Below are 23,058 nucleotides of genomic sequence, written 5' to 3'. Positions count from 1 at the left end.
GAGGAAAAAAAATAATTTTTTCTGCTCAGTAAATTTCTCAACCTTAAAACAGTATGCTCTCCTAGGAGCAGGAGAGGATTTCATCGTTGAAGTTCCTGTTTCTCTGGATGACTTTCTTCCTTCCCTTCTGCCATGCAGAGGGACTCACACCTCTGCTGCTGGACCTGGTCAGGAGCCAGAGGAAATTTAAAATGCTTGTCAAGAACACGGGCCCCCGGTGGGTCACACCTAGTTGCCCTCTTGGCGCTGCCCCTGGTTGCTTTCTGTTCTGTTTTGTTTTGTTTAATCCTTGCTTATTTTTTACTACCTGATGAATGTTTCAGACATCTATGAAGTTTTACTCTATTAGGGAATATTGTCTCATCTTTAATATCAATAAATATCCTTGCATAATTTGAGAAGGTAGATGTAATGTTTGTTTTATAATATTCCTCATAATAATGTGAGATGGAAGTACATTTGTAATAGTACAGATATTTCTAATTAGGTACTCATGTTTCCTATCATTTTCAGAGTAAATAAGCAGTGATTTTTTATGCTGTATATCACTTTGCCTTCACAGTGAAGAAGAACTGTTGTATCTGAGTTTCATTGAAGATGTAACAGATGAAATTTTGAAACTTGGTTTATTTTCAAACAGGTTAGATTTTTTAAATTGTATTATAGTGGTTGAATGATATATTAAATACTCTTCATTTGGTGTTAATTTTTTAAAGTTATTTCCACATATTAGGAAATGAAAATGATATTGCTTTCTTAGGGGATCATGTTCTTATAATTGATGTAATTGTTCTTATAATTGATAGTAAATTATAAAGGATGTTTAATTCATACTCTAAGGCGAGTTCACAGTTTGGGGAGGTAGAGGAAAGAATAGAGAGTTTGTTCATTAAATACTGTCATATCTCTTAAATACAGAGAACAAACTGCCAGAGGTGGGGCAGGAGGGGCAGAATGGTTGAAGGGGGTCCAAAGGTACAGACTTCCATTTATAAAATAAACAAGTCATGGGAATATAATGTACAACATCATGACTCTAGTTAATAATAACATATTGTATATTTGAAAGTTACCAGGAGAATAGATCTTAAAAGTTCTCATTACAAGAAAAAAATTTTCTGTAACTACATATGTTAACAGATGTTAACTAGATTTATTGTGGTGATTATTTTACAATATATACAAATATCAAATCATTACGTTGTACACCTTAAATTAATATAATAATATGGCAGTTATACCTCAATTTCAAAAAAATTTATCACAAAGAAAAAGAAATGGTATCCATATTTTTTGTTATAAATTTATTTATTTTTGGTTGCATTGGGTCTTCATTGCTGCACATGGGCTTTCTCTAGTTGCGGCAAGCGGGAGCTACTCTTCATTTCAGCGCACAGGCTTCTCATTGTCATGGCTTCTCTTGTTGCGGAGCACGGACTCTAGGTGTGCGGGCTTCAATAGTTGCAGCACACGGGCTCAGTGGTTGTGGCTCTCGGGCTTCAGTAGTTGCGGCATGCGGGGTCAGTAGTTGTGGCTCACGGGCTCTAGAGCGCAGGCTCAGTAGTTGTGGCGCACAGGCTTAGTTGCTCCATGGCATGTGGGATCCTCCCAGACTGGGGCTCGAACCCATGTCCCCTGCATTGGCAGGCAGATTCTTTTTTTTTTTAATAATTTATTTATTTTTATTTTTGGCTGTGTTGGGTCTTCGTTGCGTGCAGGCTTTCTTTAGTTGCAGCAAGTGGGGGCTACTCTTTGTTGCGGTGTGCAGGCTTCTCATTGCGGTGGCTTCTCTTATTGCAGAGCACGGGCTCTAGGCATACGGGCTTCAGTAGTTGTGGCACGTGGGCTCAGTAGTTGTGGTTTGTGGACGCTAGAGCACAGCTCAGTAGTTGTGGCATGCAGGTTCAGTAGTTGTGGCTCACAGGCTCTAGAGCACAGGCTCAGTGGTTGTGGCGCATAGGCTTAGTTGCTCTGCAGCATGTGGGATCTTCTCGGACACGGGTTCGAGCCTCCTGCATTGGCAGGAGGATTCTTAACCACTGTGCCACCAGGGAAGCCCCTGGTATCCATATTTTAAAGAAAACCATAAAACTGTCTTTATTCACAGATGACATTATCACCCATGTAAAAATCCCATACAGTCTACAAAGAAGCCAAAAAAATACTGTTATATCCGTTAGTTTATAATAGACTAGTAAACTAAATTTTGGTGTTTCTTTGCAAAGATCCATCATCTCTTTTTACTATTTGAAACTGTCATGAGAATCAAAAGCAAGCTTTTTTTTTGTTACAACTGTTACTAGTAACGTGAGGACAAATTAAAGGCTACATTTGCACACTGTGAGTGAAAGGGGAAGTTTGCAAAACCAGATTAGTATTGTATATCTTAAGGAAACTGTGTGGTCCTGAGCCAGCTTATACATTTATTTAGCTGAAATTCATTTAGATAAAACTTTATGATATGTATCATAGGACCCCATTATGTATATGCTACATGCTTTCCCTGTCATAATAATATGTGAAGTGCAGACATTTTTAATGAGTTATTTCTATTTCTATATGAAGTTTCTTAAAGCGAACATTTTCATTATTAGTATAAAAAGCTACACCAAAAAGACCTGAATTTTTTTACAATAATTCTGTTTACCTCTTTATGTTAAAAAGGAATGTTTGCATAATGGGTGTAGAGTTTTAGATTTGCAGGATGAAAAAGTTCTATTGATCAGTTTCACAACAGTGTGAATATACGTAATGCCACTGAACTGTAGATTTAAAATTGGTTAAGATGGGGCTTCCCTGGTGGCGCAGTGGTTGAGAGTCTGCCTGCCGATGCAGGGGACACGGGTTCGTGCCCCTGTCCGAGAAGATCCCACATGCCACGGAGCGGCTGGGCTCGTGAGCCATGGCCGCTGAGCCTGCATGTCTGGAGCCTGTGCTCCGCAACGGGAGAGGCCACAACGGTGGTAGGCCCGCGTACCGCAAAAAAAAAAAAAAAAAAAAAAAAGTTGGTTAAGATGGTAAATTTTATGTGTTCTTTTTACCACTACCAGAGCAAAAACATTGATACCAACTGTAAATAAAAACAATAAAGCAAAGGTTAGAAGCCAAAACAAAAATGGTTGGCATGAAAAATGTGTATTTATGCTTAAAAAAACTCACATTTTTCTTTTAGATTATAAGGCTGTTTATTATGGCAATTTTTATAGTAGCACCAAAAAATGGAATCAACCTACATATTGAATAGTAAAGGTTCAGCTGAATAAATTGTAGAATATAATAGTAAGTTCTGTTCAGAGATTTTAAATGATGTTGTAGAAGTGAATTTATTGATGCATAAAGATGTTCAAAATATATAGTTGATTAGAAAAAACAATATAGATATCAAAACAGTATGTATTGTGTAATCCCAGTTTTGGTAAAGAAATATATATGCTTAGAACAGTGCCCAGAAGTGAATGGTCCAAACATTATTGATAGTTTTAAAATACAGAATACAGATTTCTTGGACTTTTTAAACATTTCAAATAATTCAGAAAAACTAAATCTAAGATTGGCTTATAACTTCACTGAGAGTAACAAATGGTAAAATGAAACCGGTTGATATACTCCTGTGATAGCTAGACAAGCATGGTGTAGTTGAAAGAATGTGTCTGGAGCCAGACATATCTGGGTTTCATTCTCTTAATTGCTTGTGACCTTAGGGGAGAGTAAACCATCATCTTAGACTATGTCGTTTTCTCATCTTTTAAAATGGGTTTTATAATACCTTTGTCTCCCAGTATTGGTCATGATCAGAGGGGTATAATGATTATGATTTGTCCAGCACAAATGTCTAACACTTAGTGGTGCTTAATAAGTGATAACTTTAGGTTTTTATGTGAATTTACTATGAGTGGAATTTTTTTCAAGTACAATTTGGAAGCATTGTAAGGTAACTCTTTACAAAATTCTTTATAAAGAATTTTCTTTAGGGGTTTGCTTTTGGGGGGTTGTATATGTGAAAGAGAAAGAGGGGGGAAGGCTTTTGATGTTTGTGTATGTGTGTGAGAGAAAAAAGATAAAGAACTTTTAGTGTGTGGGGGGGTGGAACCTCACTGAAGATATTTTATTAACAGAAATGTAAGTAGCATGCAGTCTTTTTAGAAGAAACATTGGCGTCTGTTACATAACTAAAACATAGTGGAAGCCATACTAGCTTCCAAATTGGAGAACTTGACAGAACAGGTAAGGATTAGTGTTTATCTCTGGAAAGAAAAAGCGTAATCTAAAACATATTTTCCAACCTTTAGTAGTTTATTTATTGTATGGCTATTTTATATTTAGTTGATTTTCTGATTTTGAGACATTAACATTTTTATTTATCATTTGTAGGTTTCTAGAACGACTGTTTGAGAGACATATAAAACAAAATAAACATCATTTGGAGGAGGTTTGTTGTCTTTAGAATTTCATTAGAAAATTTCTAATATAGAAAGAATTTTAAAGTTTTACCATACTCTCAATCAATGCATTAAAAGCAAGCACTTTTTTTCCCTTGTGCTTTTTTGTGTACTCTGGGGGTGAGGGGTGCGGGCAGAATGTGGAAGAAGAAGTATGAATCCTGCTGAGGTTAGCAGCACTGCAGACAAAAGTAATTCAATTTGACTAGCTTAATTAATATTATTATTCTTGTTTTTTTTTTTTAACTCCAGGAAAAAATGCGCCACCTGCTACATATCCTAAAGGTGGACTTAGGCTGCATGTCCAAGGAAAACTCAGTAATGCTAGATGATGTTGGTATGTTGCATTTACTTGATTTTGAAAAGGCTGAGAATTCAGAACAAAATGAATATAAAAATGAACAAGATTTAGCCATTCAACAGGAACGTCAAGAATACCAAAAAGCTTTGACTATGTTATTGTCTGTTCCAAAGGATGAGAACAAGATAGTCTCTTCACCAAATGAATTTTTCCTGCCTGTCTATAAATCACAGGATTCAGAAGGGGTTATAATTCAACAGGTAAATGATGAAACGAATCTTGGAACTTCAGTTTGGGATGAAAAAAATGTAAGTATGTCAGACAGTTTACTAGACCAAGAAACTTCTGTGAATGTCATTGATGGAGACAATGACAATGACAAAGTCGAGACTTCAAATGAATTGTGTTGTTTTAGCACAGCACTCTCCCCGTCTGTTCAGTTATGCAGTGTCAAAGATGGTAATCAGGACATGGAAGGACCAACTCTCAAAATCATGGAAATGAGCATTGAGGACCGATCTTTCGATGCTTGATCTTCATTAATAAATATCCCAAATGGCCAATAATTCAACATTCCTTTCACTTTTTTTTTTTTTACTTTTTTTTACTTTTTTATATTAAGATTTGTTTGTTTTCTATGTTGTATAATAAATTACTGTAAATTTAGCAGCTTGAAACAGCACACATGTATTATTTATCCCACAGTTTCTGTGGACCAAGAGTCTGAGCACAGCGTAGATGGGTCCTGTGCCCTTGGTCTCACAAATCTATAATCCAGGTGTTGGCTTGGGCTGTGGTCTCATCTGGAGGCTGGACTGGGGGTAGATTCTGCTTCCACACTCTTTTCAGGTTGTTGGCATAATTTCTTTCCTTGTAACTTTAGGTTTGAGGGCTTTAGATTCTTGCTGGCTGCGGCCATTGGCCACCCTCAGCGACTAGAGGCTGCCTGCCATTCCCTGTTACTTGGCCCTCTCCATAGACAGCTCACAGCCTGGCTGCTTGCTTCTCTAAGGCTAACAGGAGAAAGAGAGAGACTACTAGCAAGATGGAGTCTCATAAAACATAATCATAACATGATCACAGGAATGATTTCTATCACCTTTGCCATATTCTTCTGGTTAAAAGCAAGTCACAGGTCCTACCCCCACTTAAGAGGTAGGATACAAGGGTGTGAATGCCGGAAAGTGAGAATCACTGGGGTCTCCTTAGGATCTGTTGGCCACAATTTCTAAAGTTCCTTTATAGGGGAACATATTTTGCTCAGACATAAGTGGTTTTGTAGGCAGTGGGAAAGGGCCTGTGATCTGGAGTGGCTATTGAAACATTAAGCCTTGTCTACAGTATCTGTAATTTTCTTTCTTCTCACTCTCCTGCATTATCTAAAGTGTCAAGGCCTTTCTAGTTATCAGTGAGCTAGGATGGCCTGTCAGCTATCTGAAAAATCATCCCTTCTTGTGACGGAAAACATTCTACCAGAACTAGTCTGATACCCTCCCCTTGCCCTTGTAGTTCATGAATGGGATCCTTACTATTCCAGTGTGCCTCAGAAGACTCATCTTTACTTATGTATTTTCAACCACTTACAATATTGTAACTATTTAGTTACAATATACGAAGTTATATTGTATATTATATATTACAATATACGAAGTTATATACGAAGTTTCGTGCCTAGGCACCATGGGGGGTAAAAAGATGAAACAGAATAATGATGATAACCCAAGTGTTCTTCTAGAAACTTGGCAATTTCCTCCAAGTATCGCGTTCCTCAGGCTTTTATCATGCTTCGCCCACACAAGTGTTTCCCAGAAGGTGGTGCCTACCACTGGAGATTTAGAGCTGATTTCTGGTGGTAGATGGGTGACAGGTTTGTCTCATGTGTGGGAAGCTGTGTTCAGGATCCAGGCTTAGGGACTACCTGCAAAATATAATATGCAAGTACATGTCAAGTACTGCCAACTTTTTCCATCGATTTTCTCTCAAACACTGAAAATCATGATGCTCTGTTCTGTGAACAGCCGAAGCTAATATAACATGGTGGGGCTGGGTGCCCAAGCCAATTCTGCCTCAATATCTTGTGCCCCGAGTCACGCTGCTGCAGTCCTTCCTCGGCTCCACCTACCCTCTGCTCTCACCTCTGGAATTTTTACCTTACCCCCTAAACAACCCCTCCTTTCCCCACCCTGCAGTCCTCTTTCACCGGCTAAAATATCCCAGCAGTATTCTTGGCTCCCAGCCTGGGTCTCCCCATCAGTCATACTTCACCCCTCTGCTTGCTTCTTGGACTCCTCCTTTCAGGCCCCGGGGCTACTTTCTTTAGTCTCAGCCTCACTCTGCCACAAACCCCCCACGCCGCTATCCATGTAAGTACCTCAGATTCACTGCCCTGGTTCAGATTTTCCTCCCTGTGCTGAAGCTGCCATCCTGTTCAAGGCCTTCTCAGTAACTACCTTCTTGCTGCTCGTCCACCCTTTGGGCCCCGCTTCAGACTACTGTTGCCTGCCCTGCTTTGACATGTCCCGTCTTCTCTATCATCCAACTCTGGGTACAGCTTTTTGTTTCTGGGGCCATGAGCCATCCTAACTTTTATACCTGTTAGGGTATCCTGTTGTTATCCTCAGGTTTTCCTGTAAAATTTAAGTTTAAAGAGATGAGTTGGTTTAAAAACACATTAAAAGTGGTTCTCAGATGGTAAAAGTTGTGTAAAGGTAGGAAGTGAATGGTAAGTTTGGGAAACACTGGCTTAGACCCGAAGCAGCACGTTAATTTATATCTTTCCCTCTACTTCTCCCACAGCCCATTCTCCGCTCTGACTAGTAGCGTCATGATGAGTGAGCCTTTTGAGCCAAACTGCTCAGGTTTGATCCTTATGAGCTGCGACTTTAAGCTGGTTACTGAGCTTCCTTCTGCTTTTCATTTGTTGGATGGGAGTCCCTAATTATAGGGCCTTCATCACAGGGCTGTAAGGAGTTAAATAGGTTGTATAAGAATTAAAGACTCACAGGCTGTTATTATTTTAAAACAGACCATGTCACTCCCTTCTTTAAAAAACAAAACAAATCTTTGAGAGTTTCCTCTTGCTAACAAGAAAACGTACAGACCCCTTTGAATTTTTCATAAAGTCATGTTTTCCTCCCAGTTCATCTCTTGCCATGTTCTCCCAAGCATCCTAAGTGTCTGTCACATCTAATTATTTGTTCCCTAAACATAGAGGTTTGTCCTCTCTCTCTATGCCTTTGCACTTGCTATCTGCTCCAAATATCATCTCCCCTCTACTGCCGTTGGGAGCCTTTGACAGCCCAGATTGAATGTAACACTGAAACCTTGAGTGATAGTTGCAACAAATGTACCCCCTGCTCTGGGTGAGATCTTTCGTACCTACCATACGAATTATAATATTGTTTACGAACGCACCTGGTCTCTGTCTAGACTATGGGCTTCTCAAAAGAAAGGACCTGTTTTCTCTTTGGATCCCCAAAGCATGAATGCATTTGTTCATGGAGGGAGATAGTTTGACCTTGAGGGGATGTTTAGCTCCAGACAAGGTTATAGGGAAAACAGGACAGATATTTTCTCCTCTCTTTATACTCAGAGTGCCAATTTCCCATAAAGAAGGGGCAATGTAGCAAATTGCTAAATTACATGAAAATTTCCTCATTTTCTCACTTTTAAAATGGTTTAAAATATAAATTAGCCTCTTCCTGAGAAGCCTTAAAAAGTTACATTTTTCCCCATGAAGCCAGTTAGAAAAGATCAGAATAGATTTTATGGGGCAAGATGACAATTTGCCAAGTGGATTAATTAGCTGTGTGGTTGCCAATGAATTACTTTATCCTGGGCCTTTGTTTAAAAAAGTTTGGATTAGATGATCCAAAGATTTCTCTTAGTTTTAATACGCCAAAGTTAGTCTTAGCTTAATTCTTAGCGTCTTTAGAAATTATAAGTGAAATAAATTACACCTAGAAGTGGAAATTCCTCTTCACCCTTCATGTGCTAGTATAGTTCTGGAAAGCAGTCTGCTAAATTGATTCACATTTTGGTGATAGAATATGCCACCTAGCATGATACTTTTCCCAGAACTTTTAAAAGCAGCAGATGCAGCCGGTAATGGCATAGCCCCAAAAAACAAATCTGTATGTTGAATTCCAAGGCCAGGAAGAAGATGCTTTTGAATTGGGATAAGAAAAGTTTTGCTCCGAAGCCAACCTTGTTGCCTTGAGAAGTGTCTTGTACCAACGTTCAGGTTTTGAGGCAAAAATGCCTAGCAGTGCTGGATGCGAGTGTTCCATACCTTCCAAGATGTTAAAACCGGTGGGGTTGAGATGGGCGAAGATGGCAGAGTAGAAAGACCCTGAGCTCACCTTCTCTCATGGGCACACCAAAATTACAGCTATTTACAGAACAACCATGAAAAATACCAGAACCTACAAGAAAAGATCTACTACAACTAAAGAGTAGAAAGAATCACGAGATGGGTAGGAGGGGTGGAGTCAAGTCCCATATCCCCAGGTGCGCAACCCACAAATGGGAGAATAATTATAATTGCAGAGGTTCTCCCCAAGGAGCAAGGGGTCTGGACCCCACATCGGGCTCCCCAGCCCAGGGTCCTGCACCAGGAAGATGAACCCCCAGAACGTTTGGCTTTGAAGGCCAGCAGGGCTTACTTGCAGACTTACTAAAGTCTCTAATTTAGTCCTAGAGTCCTAAATAGAGACACACACAAAATCTCACATGCTCCAGGACCCAGGGAAGCAGCAGTAATTTGAACGGACCCTGGGTCAGACACACCTGCTGCTCAGGAGAGCCTCCTGGAGAGGCAGGAGGCGCAGCTCACCCTGGGGACACAGACACTGAAAGCAGCCATTGTGGGAAGCTTTTTCTACCACCTGGACACTGGTGCCAGCCAGCACCGTTTTGTCATCCTCCCTCTAGCTTATTAGCCTCAGGACCCAAACCTGCCCCTGCCCGCCAGCCTGTAGGCACTTCAGGCCAAACAACTAGCTGGGCAGGGACACAGCCCCACCTACCAGCAGATAGGCTGCCTTAAGATCCCCTGAGCCCACAGCTGCCCCTGGACCCAGTCCTGCCCACCGGTGGGCCCAGGACCTGGCCACACACACCAGTGTAAAGGCAGTAGACCTGGAACCCCCAGGGACCCACAGCTAGAGACCACAGGACCAAGCTCCATCCACCAGTGGGCAGGAAACAGCACCAGAATCCCTGACCCCACCCGCCACTGATCCTGCTCTAGCCTCAGGACCAGCCTCACCCACCAGTCACAGGACAGTTATAGCCCCACAGCCTCTGGACCCAGCCCACGACCAGGAGGCCAGCACCTGCCCTGGGACCAGCTGAGACCTGGCCCTGCCCACTAGTAGCCCAAAACAAGCTTTGGGACACTCGAGACACCGTAGCCAGCTGTGTCAAGAAACGGCCCCACCCACCAGTGGTCAGCCACCAGCCCTGGGACCCCTGGGCCTGCAGCCAAACCTCAGAACATGACCCTGCTTGCCAGTAGACTGGTACTAGCCCCAGGACCAGGCTTCACCTACCAGTGGGTGGGCAACTGCCCTGGAGTTTCCTGGACCCGTCTTCTGCCCACCAGTGATCCAACACTAGCCCTGGGGTCCCCTAAGGTTCTGCAGCCAGCTACCTCGTGACTCAGCCTGCCAACCAGTAGCTGGAAGCCTCTACTCAAAGCAGGGCCTGGCAACCAACCAGACAAGGGTCCAACCAAGCCTATCAGAATGCCCACAGTAGTCAGTCTGCCACAACAGAATGACCCGCATGGGGGCACCTGTAGAGTATATAGATCTGGTGATGAGAGAGGCGTGCACTACTAGGAGGCATAGGACATCTACAACAAAAGGCCACCTGTCCAAAGTCGGGAAACGTAACCAACCTACCAGATACACAAATATAAAAAGAGCAAGTTAGGCAAAATGAGTAACAGAGGAACATTAACAAATGAAGGGAAAGATAGAACCCCAGAAGAATTAAGTGAAGTAGAGATAGGCAATCTACCTGAGAAGGAATTCAGGGTAATGTTCATAAAGATGATCGAAGAACTTGGAAGAAGAATGGATGCACAGAGAAGTTAGAAGTTTTTTAAAAACAATTAGAAAATATAAAGAACAACCAAACATAAATGAAAAATACAGTAACTGAAATGAAAAATACACTTGAAGGAATCAACAGTAGACCAAATATGGTATGGAGGACTGGATCAGTGAATTGGAAGACAGAGTAGTGGAAATAACTGATGCTGACAGAAGAAAGAATGAAATGAAATGAGAACAGTTTAATAAGAGACCTCTGGGACAACATCACATGCACTAAAATTCTCATTATAGGGGTCCCAGAAGGAGAAGAGAGAGAGAAAGGGGCATAGAACACATCTGAAGACATAATAGCTGAAAACTTCCCTAACCTGGGAAAGGAAACATACATTCAACTCCAGGAACCACAGAGTCCCAAACAGTATTAACCAAAAAGAAATACACCAAGGCAAATTGTAATTACAGCAGCAAAAATTAAAGGTAAAGAGAGAATATTAAAAGCATCAGGGGAAAAGCAGCAAGTTATTCAGTACACACAAGGGAACTCCCTTAAGTCTATCAGTTGACTTTTCAGAAGAAACTATGCAGGCCAGAAGGGAGTGGCAGTGTATATTTAAAGTGATGAAAGGGAAAAACTTACAACCAAGAATATTCTACCTGGCAAGGCTCTTGTTCAGATTTGATGGAGAGATCAAAAGTTTTACAGACAAGCAAAAGCTAAATGAAATCAGCATGATCAAACCAGCTTTACAAGAAATATTAAAGGGATTTCTCTAAGCAAAAATGAAAAGGCCACAACGAGAAACATGAAAATTATGGAAGCAAAAAACTCATTGGTAAAGGCAAACATACAGTAAAGGTAGTAAATCATCTACACACAAAACTAGTAGGAAGGTTAAACAACAAAAGTAGTAAAATCATCTATAGTCACAAGCCACTGGGGATACACAAAACAATTAAATGTAAACTATATCAAAAACGGTAATCATGTGGGAAGGAGCATACAAATGCAGTGTTGTTAAAATGCATTTGAAATTGAGCACGGGGAGGGGGAAGGGTAAGCTGGGACAAAGTGAGAGAGTGGCATGGACATATATACACTACCAAATGTAAAACCGATAGCTAGTGGGAAGCAGCTGCATAGAACAGGGAGATCAGCTCAGTGCTTTGTGACCACCTAGAGGGGGGGGATAGGGAGGGTGGCAGGGAGGGAGACGCAAGAGGGAAGAGATATGGGGATATATGTATACGTATAGCTGATTCACTTTGTTATAAAGCAGAAACTAACACACCATTGTAAAGCAATTATACTCCAATAAAGATGTTAAAAAAAAAAAATTGAGATCAGCAACTTAAAACAATCATATGTATACATAGATTGATACATATAAACATCATGGTAACCACAAACCAAAAATTTATAATAGATATACACCCAAAAAAGAGAAAATAATCCAAACACAACACTAGAAATATTCAAATCACAAGAGAAGAGAACAAAAGAAGAAATGAACAAAAAAGAAACACAAAAACAACCCCAAAACAATTAACAAGATGGCAATAAAAACATATGTATCGATAATTCCTTTAACTCTCAACGGACTAAATGCTCCAATCAAAAGACATAGAGTGCCTGGATGGATACAAAAACAAGACCCATACATATGCTTCCTGCAGAGACTTACTTCAAATCTAAAGACACACAGACTGAAAGTAAGGGGGTGGAAAAAGTATTCCATGCAAATGGAAATCAAAATAAAACCAGGGTAGCAATACTTATATCAGACAAAATAGACTTTAAAACAAACACTGTTAGAAGAGACAAAGACATTCCATAACAATCAAAGGATCAATACAAGAAGATATAACAATTGTAAATATATATGCACCCAACATAGGAGCACCTACATACATAAAGCAAGTATTAACAAACATAAAGGAAGAAATGGACAGTAACACAATACTAGTAGGGAACTTTAACAATCCACTTACATCAATTTTCACTTACATTGAAAATCAATAGGAAAACACTGGCCTTAACACATTAAACCAGACGGACATAACATATATAGAACATCCCATCCAAAAGCAGCAGAATACAGGGGACTTCCCTGGTGGTCCAGTGGTTAAGAATCCACCTTCCAATGCAAGGGACATGAGTTCGATCCCTGGTTGAAGAACTAAGATCCCACACACCGCAGCTACTGAGCCTACGCACTCTAGAGCCCATACACCAAAACTAGAGAGAAGCCCACGCACTGCAATGAAGAGACCACGCGCCACAATGAAAGGTCCCATGTGCCACAACTAAGACCCAATACAGCCTAAATAAATAAATATATTTTTTAAAAGCAGAATACACATTCTTTTCAAATGCACATGAAACATTCTCCAGGCTAGATCATATGCTAGGCCACAAAGCAAGCCTCAGTAAATTTAAGAAAATAGAAATCATATCAAGCATCTTTTCCAACCATGATGCTATGAGACAGGAAATCAACTACAAAAAAAATTGCAAAAATACAAACACATGGTGGCTAAATAATATGCTACTAAACAACCAACAGATCACTGAGGAAATCAAAAAATACCTGAAGACAAATGAAAACACAATGATCCAAAATCTATGTGACACAGCAAAAGTAGTTCAAAGAAGAAAGTTTAGAGCAATACAAACTTACTTCAGGAAACAAAAATATCAAATAAACAACCTAACCTTACACTGAAGGAGTAAGTCCTTCAGTGTAAAAGAAAAAGAAAAGCAAACAAAATCCAAAGTTAGTAGAAGTAAAGAAATCATAAAGATCAGAGCAGAAATAAATGAAAGAGAGACTAAAAAAACAATAGAGAACATCAATGAAATGAAGAGCTGGTTCTTTGAAAAGAAAAACAAAATCAATAAACCTTTAACAAAGCTCAAGGGAAAAAAAGGAGAGCCCAATCAATAAAATTAGAAATGAAAAAGAAGTTACAACTGACACCAGAGAATTACAAAGATCATAAGAGGTTACTACAAACAACTATATGCCAATAAAATGGATAACCTAGAAGAAATGAACAAATTCCTAGAAATATACAATCTCCCAAGGCTGAACCAGGACCAAATAGAAAATCTGAACAGACCAATTACCAGTAATGAAATTGAATCAGTAATGAAAATAACTCTCAACAAACAAAAGTCTAGGACCAGACGGCTTCACAAGTGAATTCTACCAAACACTTAGAGAAAAGCTAACACCTATCTTTCTCAAACTATTCCCAAAAAATTGCAGAAGAAGGAATGCTTCTGAATTCATTCTATGAGGCCAGCATTACCCTGATACCAAAAAGGACAAAGATATCAGACACACACAAAAAAATTACAGGCCAATATCACTGATGAACATAGATGCAAAAATCCTCAACAAAATACTGGCAAACCGAACCCAGCATCATGTTAAAATGATAATACACCATGATCAAGTGGGATTTATCTCATGGATGTATGCTGGTTCAATATCCACAAATCTATCAATGTGATACACCACATTAACATACTGAAGAATAAAAATCATATGATCATCAGGTTTCCCTGGTGACATAGTGGTTAAGAATCCGCCTGCCAATGCAGGAGACATGGGTTCAAGCCCTGGTCCAGGAAGATCCCACATGCCACAGAGCAACTAAGCCTGGGCGCCACAACTACTGAACCTGCAATCTAGAGCCTGCAAGCCCCAAATATGGAGCCTGCGTGCCACAACTACTGAAGCCTGTGCGCCTAGAGCCCATGCTCTGCAACAAGCACCGCAATGAGAAGCCCACGCACCACAACGAAGAGTAGCCCCCGCTCACCACAGCTAGAGAAAACCCGCACGCAGCAACGAAGACCCAACACAGCCAAAAATAAATAAATAAATAAATTTATTTTTAAAAAATCATATGATCATCTTGATAGATGCAGAAAAAGTTTTTGTCAAATTCAACATCTATTTATGATTTTTAAAAAAAACTCAACAGAGTATAAAGGGAACAACATACCTCAACCTAATAAAGACCATATATGACAAGGCCACAGCTAACATCATACCCAACGGGTATAGAAGGAACATACTGCAACATAATAAAGGCCATATATGATAAGCACACACCTAGCATCATGCTGAATGGTGAAAAGCTGAAAGCATTTCCTCTAAGACTGGGAACAAGACAAGGATGCCCACTTTGGCCACTTTTATTCAACATAGTATTGGAAGTTCTAGCTACAGGAATCAGATGAAAAAAAAAAAAAGAAAGAAAGGAATCCAAATTGGAAAGGAAGAAGTAAAATTGTTACTGTTTGCAAAGGACATGATACTACGCATAGAAAACCCTAAAGACACCACCAAAAACCTACTAGAGGTCATCAATGAACTCATTAGAGTGGTAAGATACAAAACTAATATACAGAAATCTGCTTCATTTCTATACACTAACAATGAACTATTAGAAAGAGAAATTATGGAAACAATCACAATTGCAATCACATCAAAAAGAATAAAATGCCTAGCTAGGAATAAACCTACATAAAGAAGCAAAAGACCCATACTCCAAAAACTGTAAGACACTGATGAAAGAAATTGAAGACAACACAAACAGATGGAAAGATATACTGTGTTCATGGATTGGAAGAATTAATATTGTTAAAACGACCATGCTACTCAAGGCAATCTACAGATTCAATGCAATCCCTATCAAAATACCAATGGTATTTTCCACAGAACTAGAACAAATAATTTTAAAATTTGTATGGAAACATAAAAGACCATAAACAGCCCAAAAATATCCTTAGAAAGAAGAACAGAGCTGGAGGAATCATGCTCCCTGACTTCAGACTACACTACAAAGCTGCAGTAATCAAAACAGTATGGTAATTAGGTATAAAATAAGCTACAAGGATATATTGTACAACACAGGAAATACAGCCAATATGTTATAATAACTATAAACAGAGCATAACCTTTAAAAATTCTTAATCACTATATAGTACAACCATAACTCATGTAATACTGTAGAGCAACTCTACTTCAAAAAAAATCTTTTTAACATAAACTGTATGGTACCGGCACAAAACAGATACATAGATCAATGGAACAGAATGGAGTGCCCAGAAATAAACCCACACACTTACAGTCAATTAATCTAAGACAAAGATGGCAACAATATATATTGGAAAAAAGACAGTCTCTTCAATAAATGGTGCTGGAAAAACTGGACAGCTACATGTGAAAGAATGAAATTAGAACATTTTCTAATACTATATACAAAAATAAACTCAAAATGGATTGAAGACATAAATTTAAGACCCTGAACGATAAAACCCCTAGAAGAGAACATAGGCACAATATTCTTTGGCATAAATCGTAGCAATATTTTTTTGGATCTAACTCCTAAGGCAAAGGAAACAAGAGCAAAAATAAACAAATAGCACCTAATTAAACTTAAAAGCTTTTGCACAGCAAAGGAAACCACCAAGAAAACAAAAAGTCAACCTACTGAATAGGAGAAAATATTTGCAAAGACATGACTGATAAGGGGTTAATATCCAAAATATATAAATAGCTCATATAACTCAACATCAAAAAACCAAACAACCTGACTAAAAAATGGGCAGAAGACCTGAATAGACATTTCTCCAAAGACATTCAGATGGCCAACAGGCACATGAAAAGATGCTCAACATCGTTTATCATCTGAGAAATGCAAATCAAAACCACAATGAGATACCACCTCACATCTGTCAGAATGGCTATCATCAAAAAGACCACAAATAAGAAATGCTGGTGAGAATGTGGAGAAAAGGGAACCCTCCTACACTGTTGGTGGGAATGTAAATTGGTGCAGCCACTGTGGAAAACAGTATGGAGGGTCCTCAAAAATTTAAAACAGAACTACCATATGACCCAGCAATTCCAATGCTGGCTATATGCTGGAAGAAAATGAAACACTAATTTGCAAAAATACAGGCACTCCAATGTTCATAGCAGCATTACTTACGATAGCCAAGTTATGGAAGAAACCTAAGTGTCCATCGACAGATGAATGGATAAAGAAGATGTGGTATATATACACAATGGAATACTACTCAGCCATAAAAAGAATGAAAATTTCCCATCTGCAACAACATGGATGGACGTGGAGGGTTTTGTGCTTAGTGAAATAAATCAGAGAAAGACCAATACTGTATAATATCACTTATATGTGGAATCAAAAATTACAACAAACTAGTGAATGTAACAAAAAAGAAACAGAAACAGACATAGAGAACAAACTAGTGGTTACCAGTGGGGAGAGGGAAAGGGGAGGGGCAAAAGAGGTACAGGGGATTAAGAGGTACAAACTACTAGGTATAAAATAGATAAGCGGGGACTTCCCTGGTGGCGCAGTGGTTAAGAATCTGCCTGCCAATGCAGGGGACACAGGTTCGAGCCCTGGTCTGGGAAGATCTCACATGTCATGGAGCAACTAAGCTTCTGTGCCACAACTACTGAGCTTGTGCTCTAGAGCCCGCGAGCCACAACTACTGAAGCCTGCGCACCTAGAGCCCACGCTCCACAACAGGAGAAGCCACCGCAGTGAGAAGCCCGTGCACCACAATGAAGAATAGCTCCTGCTCACCACAACTAGAGAAAGCCCACATGGAGCAATGAAGACCCAACGCAGCCAAATAAATAAATAAATAATTTTAAAAATAAGTAAAAAGGGCTTCTCTGGTGGCGCGGTGGTTGGGAGTCCGCCTGCCGATGCAAGGGACACGGGTTTGTGCCCCGGCCCAGGAGGATCCCACATGCCACGGAGCGGCTGGTTCCATGGGCCATGGCCGCTGAGCCTGTGCGTCCAGAGCCTGTGCTCCGCAGCGGGAGGGGCCACAACAGTGAGAGGCCCACATACTGCAAAAAAAAAAAAAAATTAAATAAATAAAGATAAAAATAAGTAAAAATATTAAATAGATAAGCAATAAGGATATATTGTACAGCACAGAGAATATAGCCAGTATTTTCTAATAACTACAAATGGTGTATAACCTTTAAGAATTGTGAATCACTGTGTTGTACACCTGAAACATACAATATTGTAAGTCAAGTATACCTCAATTTAAAACATTAAAATTTAAAAAATATTTTAAAAAGGTGAGTTGACCTTCATTTTACCTGCAAGGAAGTTTAAACTCTTTTATTAGTTTTCTATTGCTGCTCTAACAAGTTTCACAAACGTAGTGGCTTGAAATAAAACCCCCATATTTACCAACTTACAGTTCTGGAAGCCAGAAGTCACGAAATCAAGATGTTGCCAGGGCTGCATTCTTCTTGGAGGCTCTAGGGGAGAATGTTCCTTTTCCAGTTTTTAGAGGCTGCCTGCATTTCTTCACTTGTGGCCCCTTCCTCCATCATCAAGCCCAGCCGTTTAGCATCCTTAAATCTCTCTCACCTCTGCTTCCATCATCACATCTCTGCTCAATGTGACCCTCCTGCCTCCCTTGTAGAAAGACCCTGTGGTTACTTTGGGCCCACATGGATAATCCAGGACAATCTCATCTCAAGAACCCTGATTTAATCACATCTGCAGAGTCCCTTTTGCCATGTAAGATAACATTCACAACTTCAGGGGTATAGAACATGGACATCTTTGGGGGCCCATCAGTCTACCACAATTGTAAATATCATTAACCTAATAAAACTTGCCTAAATAAACCTTAGTGCCTATTAATTGTAGCCTGGCTATGTAATGAATCCCAAGTTGTGGTCTATATTGAACATCTACAGCTTTTTAATAACTAAAGCAGTAGTTCTCCCACTTTAATATATATCAGAATCATCTGGAGACCTTGTTAAGGCAGATTTCTGGGTCCCATGCCCATAGCTTCTGATTCAGAATTTTCAGACCTGGGATGTACTTCAAGAATCTGCATTCTAACAAGTTTCCAATGTTGCTGGTCCAGAAACAACCCCACTAATAAATGAAGTGGACATTCAACCAATAACAGTTAAGTTCCACTACAGGGATGATAGTGTGAGGAGCTCTGCCAACCTGCTGGGAAGTACATAAATATTTTTTCTTCAAATATATTAATTGTTCCACAAATGTCCTGATTAATGAAGTTGGTTGGCTGTTTTGATAAGATGCATTCTAACTCGTAAGTGATTGATGATGGTGGAGATGTGTGACGACAGACTGACAACTACTAAAAGAAACATCTATTGTCTGGAACATAATTTAAAATAACCCACTGGGGAAATGGGACTAATTATATGCCTCTTGCGATCAGATCTAAAATTATAAAACAAAACAAACAAACAAAAAAAGCTTTAATTGAACTATTCACACACAAATCATATCTTGCTTCAATATTTATTTTTATGGCAAAAATAGACTATAATATATTCATTTCACATATATTACATTCATTCAAACTTTTTTGCCCATTAAATGTACACACTTTTATAAACCAATGACAGTTTAGAAGATTTAAGCTCTTCTGATTATACATTTTTACATTATTGATCATCAGACAGTAGCACATAAAATTGCTTTTTAAACTAGAAAATACTAGACAACTATGTATACAACCTGATTTCAAAAAGGTAGAATTCCCAGTGCATTGTTTGAATTATAGGGCAACTTTCTGAGGAAATGTATTTCATAAACATTTTCTCCAAATTTTTAAGTTTCTTAGGACTATTAAGTCATATTTACTGTTGGAATTTTTATTTAAATAGGCTTGTTATCTAGATATTCATTTTTAAACTATGCTTTGCTAGCATAGGGTAGGGCTTGGATTGCTTCAGTTTTTAACAAAGAAATATACAACAAATTTATGTTCTGTTGCAGTGTAATTCTTCATCTGAACTAAATAGCATCATTAGAATTCAAAATATCTCCCTCTTTTAAGCACAAAAGAGTGAAACATTAAGGTGTTCTTATAGGAAAATATTTAACATTTGCATGATAAAAACTAAGTGTTTTATATTTTAATGTAAAAAATTACTTGAGAATACAGTAAAAAGCAAAAATATATTCTAATGGCCCAAAGCCAATCTTTTGAGTAAGGTTTACTGTGCAACCAAGTTTTCTTAAGGCTTAATATTTCTAAAAATATTTTTATCTTTCTCATTTTCAATGTGTTGTTTAGAAACTGAATACACTGATAATTGTGTAATAGCTCAATTCTACAACAAGAAATTAAGCTGCTTACTTTTAATATAGAAATGAAAAAAAATCTAATATGGAGAGTCTAAACTGATACTAACAGAAAATCTTCAAAAACATTAAGAATCATCCCTGTACAATAACTACTTCAACTCCTCTATTGGGTCACAAAACCAAACTATGCAAATAAAACCCACTAGAGCACTACTAATCTAAAAGGTGTCACAAATTATAGCATTTTTTCCTTCTGTTTTTTTATTTCACCTTTTTGTTTTGTGGGCTTAAGATTTTATATTACTTTTAATCTTGTTTTTATTAAATCTGTCTGGAAATAAGTTTGTCACCTCTGGAGAATATTTACTTTTTATCAGGTTATTTGTTAGACTGAACCAGTGTGGTATTATTCCAGTAAAACTACAAAACCATTAGATCCTTTTAGGACACTTAACTCTAAGATTAAATTACATTTCAATAAATATTACTAAAAAGTAAGTAACAAAAGATTTGTCTCATTCAATGGTCCATTACTTTCATGTGATTTCTAATAAATTTCTGGAAAAAAATGTTTGCACAGTCTCACCATTTATGATAGCAGTCTGACCGGCGATACTTGCACTCTTATGAAAAATGAGTAACTGAACTTATATTTCCCATTTACTTGTTCAGTTTTCCTCAGCTGATAAATGAGCAGGTGGAAGTGAAAAGCCAGTTACCATTAAATCTGTACTAGTCTCATCAACCTACCCCCAAAAATGAGGATCGACAGGTTCATGTTCCGGATAACCCAGATAATCCAACCTTCTGAATTTCTTTGGTAGCACAGACCTGTTCCTAAGAGTGAATACTGTACATCTTTTCTTCACCAAGCTTTTAGAGCGTGAATTTAAATTACACAGGCGCACTTAAAATGTCGGTAGTGACAACCAAAATTAAGTACTGGTCTTCATACACAGTCTAAAAACCCCCTACCAGTTCAGTTTAAAATTGCAGATTTATTACACTGGAATCATGTACTGCTATAGCCAGTATGGGTACACTATATTATAGATTCAAAGCCAAAGCATCTTCGAGATTTTAAATGGTCCTTTTATATGACACACCACAGTCATATTTAATGGAAGGAATAATGATCAAAATATCTACCTAATAAGTAATTTTCAAAAATTTGGAACAGTGTGTTAGCCAAACTGTTAGTTCTACAGGTAGTTCAAACAATTACTCCTTTCTTATCACTCATTTATACTTATTTATAATATTAAAGGATAATTTAAAATAAGTATATGGTTACTACCTTTCTTAACCCAGCAACATATTGGACAAAGTTCAGATTTACTCTAGTTTTTTAAAACTAAGTAGTTTCATTTAAACATTTTTGGAAATATGATGTGCAGCCAGGCCCTAATCATATACATGTGACCTAGAGATACTCTTTACATGGGAATATTTGCCTTGGAACTGCTGCTTCCTCAGCTGGGTGCTGCAGACCTTATACTTCCTTCTTGATCCATCTTCTACTTCCCATTTCAGGCCAGTGACAATCCAAAGGTAGATACGTAAACGGAAACAGGAAAGGTACGGGGAGGCATTGCCAATTCATCCTCCTTCACCCCGCCCCGCCTCACAGGCAGTCTCAGAGGCAGCATCCCTGCTCATCTTCATCATATATCCCATGCTGTTCCTTACTCTTCATGTGCCACTCAAGTTTCTGAGGCAAATGATGGGGCGTTAACGTTATGTGGAATTCTCTCATGGAACACTGGATCAATCTGACTCCAGTTGCTTGCTGAGGCCCTGTCCCCACTGCCCAGCAGACCCAGAGAGAATGCTTTGTGCTCTCACCAGCAGGGTGCAGTAGGGAGGAAAGCTGCTGTGTATTTTTCTCAGAGTACGGACGACGGGGAGGTGACCACCACTGTCTACCTTTCAGAGCCCCTGTGGTTTAAATAAGCTTTGGGAGGGCAAACCAAGAAAGTTGATACTGACTTATAGCAACATTTCCCCTTGTAAACAATACTCTCAATAATTTAACATATATCTGACCTTTTAGAGCATTAATTCTTATTTGGGAACTACCTGAACTATATAGAAAACTATGCCACTTTAACAACCCAAGGACCCCTTCAAATGTGTTCTGAAATCCTCTATCCACCCACCCCTAACACATGCAAACCTTAAACAACCAGACTTCCTGATTTTTCCTCATTTTGTATAAGTAATTATAGCTACTTAGGGTAAATGGAGCCCTTATCTCAGGAATTTGAAAAATTCATGTTCTTTCGAGAATTGTTTTCCCAGGCAAATTCCTAAAGTATCTATTCCTCTATTTTTGAAATGTCTATCCCTCAGTTCAAAAAAAGAGCCCCCTCCAATTTAGATTATTTTAATAAACTTTAAACTGGAAAGAGATGGTTTAGCTTATTCCACATGAAATCTTGATGGAAAGCAAATTCCCTAAATTTACATCTAAAAGAATTCCTTTAAAATGTCTGATTTTTTAAATGATTTACAATAAACAGTAATTCTTTATATTTTAATACATGTAAAGTTTCATATTATGTATAATATGGACATTTATATTTTCTTAATGTTGTGAACATTAACTTATCAACCCATTTAACCCATTATCTTTCTGGGAATTTCTAAGGAAGCACAGCTTCTGTTTTAATCCTGCCAAAATGTTTTAAAGGCTAAATTCTAGGGTTTTCTGAATATTTCACAGTAGATGTTCCAGAAGAATATATGTAATAATGATTGCAATTAACATTTCAAATCATACTCTAAAATGAATACTTCCTGTGTTCAAAACTACCAACTAGAGTATTTTATCAAAAGAGTCCACTAATCAGGAAAACTGATGCCAGAGATGCCAACAATGATCAGTGGAAAACACTGGTTTATAACCTACTTTTTGTGAAAATGTATATTTGGGTAATGTTGATATGAAATTAAGAATATCAACGAACTAAAAGACACTAAAATACTGAAGCACTGTGTAAGTCTGGCAGACAGAACATCCTCAACTCAGACATAGTTGAGCCTATGGAAACCTCATTGTTCTACAGTTTGCTCTTGAAAATCACATTACTTCAAAGTCTAG

The 23,058-nt window shown here is 38.5% G+C and overlaps 1 protein-coding gene and 1 long non-coding RNA gene across 7 annotated transcripts in view; one reads left to right on the top strand and one right to left on the bottom strand.

Annotated features, from left to right (window-relative positions):
* The window catches only part of SPATA7 (spermatogenesis associated 7), a 36,418-nt gene extending 31,007 nt beyond the window's left edge, over positions 1 to 5,411 (top strand). For all 6 annotated transcript variants that reach the window (XM_060124508.1, XM_060124432.1, XM_060124591.1 and 3 more), the window contains 3 exons: positions 563 to 640; positions 4,372 to 4,429; positions 4,692 to 5,411. In XM_060124508.1, the coding sequence (XP_059980491.1) occupies positions 563 to 640; positions 4,372 to 4,429; positions 4,692 to 5,273 (718 nt within the window). In that variant the 3' untranslated portion in view covers positions 5,274 to 5,411. The remainder of the gene's footprint in view (positions 1 to 562; positions 641 to 4,371; positions 4,430 to 4,691) is intronic.
* A 985-nt stretch (positions 5,412 to 6,396) lies between these two features.
* On the bottom strand, positions 6,397 to 18,590 carry LOC132506383 (uncharacterized). Its single transcript, XR_009535820.1, has 3 exons — positions 18,068 to 18,590; positions 7,333 to 7,367; positions 6,397 to 6,658 (listed from the first exon to the last, which is right to left on the bottom strand). It is a non-coding gene; the product is annotated as an uncharacterized LOC132506383 (long non-coding RNA).
* Between the last annotated feature and the right edge of the window lie 4,468 nt (positions 18,591 to 23,058).

This window comes from Lagenorhynchus albirostris, chromosome 1, assembly GCF_949774975.1.
Source record: "Lagenorhynchus albirostris chromosome 1, mLagAlb1.1, whole genome shotgun sequence".
Classification (NCBI taxonomy): domain Eukaryota; kingdom Metazoa; phylum Chordata; class Mammalia; order Artiodactyla; family Delphinidae; genus Lagenorhynchus; species Lagenorhynchus albirostris.
Note: the sequence above shows the minus strand (reverse complement) of the source record. Positions and strands in the feature narration are given on the sequence as shown.